This window comes from Benincasa hispida, chromosome 4 (assembly GCF_009727055.1).
Source record: "Benincasa hispida cultivar B227 chromosome 4, ASM972705v1, whole genome shotgun sequence".
Taxonomy (NCBI): Eukaryota; Viridiplantae; Streptophyta; class Magnoliopsida; order Cucurbitales; family Cucurbitaceae; genus Benincasa; species Benincasa hispida.
This window is the reverse complement of record NC_052352.1, coordinates 13,438,421-13,444,583: the sequence shown is the minus strand read 5'-3', so window position 1 is coordinate 13,444,583 and position 6,163 is coordinate 13,438,421. Positions and strand designations below refer to the sequence as shown.

Below are 6,163 nucleotides of genomic sequence, written 5' to 3'. Positions count from 1 at the left end.
GGAAATAGTAGATAAAATTGGTGGTCAGGGTTTGTCGATGGTAGTGATCGTCGAAGTTAGCCATAGGAGGTAGTCACTAAAGTTTAGTGCCAAAGGTAGTTGCCAGATATGGTCTTTGCTAGAGGTAGTTGTCACCAGAGGTCGTCGTCGACAATGATCATTGACGAAGTGAGGCGACAATAGTTGCCAATAGTGGTTATTATCAGAGTTGGTTGTTGACGGTAATTTTCGAAGTTGGCAGTTGGAGTTTGATGCCAAAGACAATTACCAATATAAATCGTGGATGTGGCCTTCACGAGAGGTAGTTGTCATCAGATTTGGTCGTTGGAGCATATCATTGGTGATGATTGTTGTTGGAGTGAGGCAACATTATTCGCCAACAACGATTCTTGTTGAAGTTGGTCATCCACGACAACCAATAGGTAGAGTTAATAAAAATTAGAGGGAGGGCTAGAGAGAAAGAAAAAAAGATGAAATTTGTTGACAAACGTGGAGATTTTAAAAGTAGGTAAAATTAGTTATTGAATATGAAGTGTGAAGTTAATGGACCAAACACCTATTTATAGATAAGTAAAATAGTCTTTAGGTAAGGATCATGGTATTTTAAACTTAGTTTGTTTTTTAATATTAAGTTATTCTTTTGGAATGACTTGTCAAGTAGCCACATGTATGCTGGTTTGTCTCTATTCCCAACCATACTCTCTTATTTTTTTAATTCTCTCCATAACAGATCTGCTGCAACTTCTCAGCTTTTCAATGCTTTAAATTTACCAATTCACCATAGATTTTCGCTCTTTCATACCAAACCCACCACCCCCCTTTTGATTCTTTCTTCAATGTTGTGAAGTTAATCTGATCATAGCCTTCCAGCTTCTACTTCTATAAATCATTACATTTGTACCCTCTTTCACTAATTTGCCTGCTATTCTGAGTTTCTCTGCTATGGAAATTACACATTTCTTTACTCTTGAGTTAATTTCTAAATCTACATGGCTTTACTGCTTCAAATGGGTCCCTTATCTTCTTCAGTGACGTAAATTTCAGCATTCAGACATGGTGAGGTTCTACTTCTTGTCGGGTTTTATTGTTTTCATTTCCTCATTCGTCTCCTGAATGCGGACGCAACTTTTTTCTCTCAATTCTGTGGGCTTTCGGATGTCTCTTTTCGGTTTCTTCTTTATCTGTTCCACTGATACTGAAATCTAGATCTTTTTTTGGTTTGCATTTGAAGTTGGGGTCCAGTTGTTTTTGTGTGATCTTTGAAGTTTGTACGCCATCTGTTTGATAATATGCCTCTGAGAGAGTGAGAGAGGTTTTTTTTTGACCAAAATGAGGGGAAGAGACGAGAATGGGTATGACAACAATGGATCAAAGCATGAAAAGGCTATGGGTTTTGAGTTTCATAGAGGAAATGGAGTTAATGGCAGTTTTCATCGCCGGATAGTCAGTGCTAAATCAACTCCATCGAAGTGGGACGATGCACAGAAATGGATTTTTGGGTTGCCACGAGGAGGAGAAAAAGGGGAGTCTAAAATCAAGCATAGAAACTCGAATGCTGATGACTTGCGGCTTATAGCTGCTGTGCCACAACAGGAGCATGAGTATTTGAGCGGTGGAGATAAAAGGATCGAAGGGCAAGAAGAAAATGGAGGATTTGCTTCTGCTATGAGTAGTCGAAACGAAGCAGAAACAAAGAAGATGGAATGCGATGAACCCATTTGGAGAATCAATAAGCCATTGGAGAGCTGCAAGACGGTGGTTAGATCTGTGTGTGTGAGGGACATGGGAACAGATATGACTCCCATAGCGAGTCAGGAGCCTTCAAGGACGGCTACTCCAGTTAGAGCCACAACCCCTGTTCTTCAAAGCCCTATAACTTCTGGATCTTCCACCCCAGCAAGGCCTCACCATGAGATGCAAGCCACTGAAGATCGTCAAGCAGGTTTTGCTTCTACCGCCATGGTGGTGAAAAACCAGAGCTCTGATCAGACTCTAAAGATGGACTCTATGGAAACTAGAGCAATGGCTTGGGATGAGGCAGAGCGAGCCAAGCATATGGCAAGGTAACCCTTTGATCCCTTTTCACTACTTCTCTAGTTTTGCCTTTGCCCTTCAAATTCTGAACAGTGAACACTTTGGCCTGATTGATGACTTCTGTTTTACTTTTGAAGTTCAAGACACTAGTTGCATCCCATTTTGTGGGCCTTTTTCGTCTTTTCATTAGAAACAAAAAAGGGAAATAAAAGAGGGTATCAGACACATCCTTTCAAACTGGAAACCCGATGATTGAATGTCTTCTCCCCCTTTGCGATCCTTCTTGAGGATGCATCTGGAGAACTTAAAATGCTAGATTTAACTTGGTAGTTCATGATATGCTGATTGTTTTGCATTTCTAGGTATAAACGTGAAGAAGTGAAGATACAAGCATGGGAAACCAGCGAGAAGAGGAAAGCAGAGTCAAAAATGAGAAAAATGGAGGTACCCTCTTAGCCTGATTTTTTACTTTCTTCTAATCTTGGATGTGCATTGAACTTGATCCAAATCTGTTTTTTTATTACACCATAGTATTGCTGGATCTCCTAAATTTTATAGAAATTTGTCAAAAATAGCACGGTTAGGTTTTCACCTTACAGAACTAGTACATTTTTTGAAAACATGTAAAAATAGTTTTTCTCGATTCATCTCGGACGAGGTAGACCACGAGATTTTAGTTAAGAAATCAACTCTTTCCAGTTTATCCATTGTTTTGGGTCTTCTCGATACATCTCGCTTGATTAGATTTGCTAATTCTTTTATGTAATCTTCCCAAATCTTATACCAAAATTTGTACTATTTTCAAATTTTCTCCGAAGTCGGTTATGTTTACTAAATATTATATTAATTTTTCAAAATTTTAGCATAATTTATGTTTTCAAAATTATATGAATTTTCAAAATTCCAAATGGGTTTTCCAATTACAAAATAGATTTTTCAAATTGATTCAACATTTTTAAATTTTGGGAAATATCAAACTTTTCAAAAAATTGGGTAAGATTCGGGATATATATAGAATCCCGGTCTTAATCCTACTTGAGATTCCATCAAGAAAGCTCAATATATGAATTTCAGTGTTAACTATGTTCGGGATTTCACCCAGAAAACATAAATATATAAAATCTCGGTGTTATTTTGTTCGAAATTAGCACCGAAATGTACATAATCTCGGTGTATAATCTGGCGAGATGTACCGAGAAGGTCCCAAACAATCAATAAGTGGAACATTTTGATTATTTTAACTAAAATTTTGTGGTCGATTTCACCCAAGATGGACCGAAAAACTATTTTTACGAGTTTTCAAAAAAGTTTTCTAAGGTGAAAATCTAACCGTGCTATTTTTTATTTTTAGGATTTCTCAAATTGTATCCGTCATTAGTTTTCATCCATCGCACCTTTTCTTTTGATGTGTCAGAGAAAAATTGAAAGATTGAGTTAAGATTTGAAAGGGTGCAATAAGGCTCACCCGTCTTATGCCTAGCTCGAGTTTGGAAAACTCGCCCAATTTCTCTTTTTTATCCAGCTCAAATCGTAATACAATTGTTCATAGCTTGTATTATATCAATATATTATCCTATCCAAGATAAAAAAAGGTCTAATATTGAGATACGTTTTGAAATATTATTAAACCAACCCATTAAAAACTATAAGATAACATTTAAAATTACGAGGATTAAATTAAGAAATAAGACTAAACTCGAACTAAAGAGACTCAAATAGCATTTTAACCACCCATCTTTTTGCAATCTATAAGGAGGCGTTTGGACCTCCAACTTGTTTTGGGTGGAGTGAGCCGTTTTAGTCCACTAAATGTTCGGGTCTCCCATTATAATAGTTGGAGCTTTTAATTATTATAACCTACATTTAACTAGAGTTGAAAATTTTTATTGTCTATGGTGTTTACTCTTTTATGGACCCTTCTCTCCTCATTTGTTACCTAAAAAAGTTTACAACTCAAACACGGACTATAATAATCAACTCAGCGTTCCAAACAACCCTTAATATCTTTCAACGTTAAGTCCAATAAATAGTCTAGATGGTTTGTTTATTTATTTATAATTATATTAACAGAAAAAGGCGGAGAAAATGAAAGCTGGTGCACAAGAGATGCTGGCAGATAAACTAGCAGCCACGAGAAGAATAGCTGAAGAGAAACGTGCAAATGCAGAGGCAAAACTAAATAAGAAATCTGTAAGAACTTCTGAAAAGGCTGATTATATTAGGAGGACTGGTCATTTGCCTTCTTCTTTCTCCTTCAAGTTGCCTTCTCTGTGCTGTTGGTAGATTCAATATTTTCCTATTCAGGCACCTGCCCTTTAAGTTTAATCAGCCTTTTCTTTTACCTTCTTTAATGCCACTTCTTTCTCTCCTTGAATATTTGTAAAATGTGTTTACCTCAGAATTGTTACAAAATATTGAAATTTTGAAGTGAAATATTTGTCTGTTCTGGTTTTTAGTTGCTTGTTGTGTTCTATTGTCTTTGTGCTGCTTTGTAGTATTATTCCATTGGGGACCAACATTTGGAACTTGCCTCAAAATTACCTACAAGATTGTCGTCAAACAAATCAGTCGGTTACTATTTATAACACTTGGTTTTTATTTTCTTTAATAGCTAGTTTGAGAATATTCTCTATATAAATAAGTTATATCCAAATAATAGTGAGGATATTAATAATGTTGATCTGAACATAGTTAAGGTTAGATTTCACATGTTGTTGATCTAAAAAAGGACATCTACATGGTTCTAAAGATTTTATTCTAGTTTATATCAGAAACTGGTTTGGAAATATTGAAATTGTAATATTTATTCATTGTTAACTTCACCCTTCAAATATTAGAATTCGGAAGGAAACTTTCAATTAAATGTTAATTTTTGCTTTGTATATATATATATATATATAGAATTTATGAATATTTGAGTCAACTTATATTACCCCGGTTGAATTCATTTATTCATTTTTTTCTAAGTATTTTATCAAACTCATTGCTCTTTATTAATCACTAGGTTTACCTATAATTAGGGATGACAAAATTTTATGCGAGTCAGGTCCCGTGTGTAACCCAATTGGGATGAAAAATCCCTAGTTTGATTGGGTACAGGGGTGGAGTGGGAACGAGGGATCCCTATCTTGACCTCGGCCTCTGCTTCCCAAAATGGGGAACAGTGTGGGGTAGGAATGGGGACTGCATCCCCAACTCTGCCCCATCTCATTGCCATTCCTATCCATGATGGTTAAAATATTGTTATAAAAAATTAAAACTCGAAGGAAATCAATATTAAAAATAAGGTTAAAATACCATTTTGATTGTGTATTTTAAGTTTAATTCTAATTTAGTTCCTCAAATTGAATTGTTCAGTATAGTCTATAAACTTTAGAAACTAAGACTTGTTTGGTTCACGATCCATTTTTTTGTTTCTATGTTTCTAGAAACAAAAATACAAAAAAACAATAAAAATATATTTGATACACTTATTTTCAAAAACTATTTTAAACAAACAACTCAAGAGATGCCTTTTTTATTTATTAAAAAAAAGGTTGTGATTTTCATTATTTTTTTAAACTTTTTTTTCAAAGTTTAGAAAACACATGATACAACGTTAAAAAAGTCCCAGGAGAGATTTTGTCAAACACATGCATTTTCAAGTTCACAACCAAACCTCTAAAAAAACACAACCAAACACGATTTTTAAATTTTGAATTCACATTTAAAGTTTTTAATTGGGAACAAAACATGTTTTTAAATAGAGTGAAAATAAGAATTTTTTTTATTGTAAAATTCTCAGGTCGTTTGGATTAATTTAAGAAAAAAATATATTTTTTTAAATTTAATTTTATTTAAACACTTTTAATAAAAAATAATTAAAATTTAAAATAGAAAGACTATGACGAAAAGACAACATTTAAAAATATTTTGAATGGTTTATCAAACACTCAAATTTCTTCTAAAATGACTTTTTTTTTAAATTAAATACTTGAAAATATAATCCAAACACACTATTAGTCTAAACAAAGTTTGGAACATTAAGTGGAACATGATTTTTTTTTAAATCATTAAATTTTGAAAGTACAACAACTAAAATAAAATCACTTTTATTGTATTTTATATATATATATATATAATATTATGT

At 33.8% G+C, this 6,163-nt stretch overlaps 1 protein-coding gene across 2 annotated transcripts; it reads left to right on the top strand.

Moving 5' to 3' along the window:
* Nucleotides 1-681: 681 nt before the first annotated feature.
* Nucleotides 682-4,507, top strand: LOC120075212 (remorin). 2 transcript variants are annotated; one of them, XM_039028423.1, is made up of 4 exons: nt 682-1,056; nt 1,232-2,063; nt 2,397-2,478; nt 4,105-4,507. In XM_039028423.1, the coding sequence occupies exons 2-4, from the start codon at nt 1,330-1,332 to the stop codon at nt 4,315-4,317; spliced, it is 1,029 nt and encodes a 342-aa protein (XP_038884351.1). In that variant the 5' UTR covers nt 682-1,056; nt 1,232-1,329; the 3' UTR covers nt 4,318-4,507. The 2 variants fall into 2 exon arrangements, with proteins under 2 accessions (XP_038884351.1, XP_038884350.1); XM_039028422.1 differs by having other exon boundaries at nt 682-2,063.
* The last annotated feature ends 1,656 nt before the right edge of the window (nt 4,508-6,163 follow it).

Bases quoted from the DNA above. Each gene is read 5' to 3' on its own strand.
- LOC120075212 (XM_039028423.1), top strand. From the start codon at position 1,330: ATGAGGGGAAGAGACGAGAATGGGTATGACAACAATGGATCAAAGCAT. The intron at 2,064-2,396 runs GTAACCCTTTGA...TTGCATTTCTAG, and splicing joins CGAGCCAAGCATATGGCAAG to GTATAAACGTGAAGAAGTGA. The intron at 2,479-4,104 runs GTACCCTCTTAG...TTATATTAACAG, and splicing joins CAAAAATGAGAAAAATGGAG to AAAAAGGCGGAGAAAATGAA.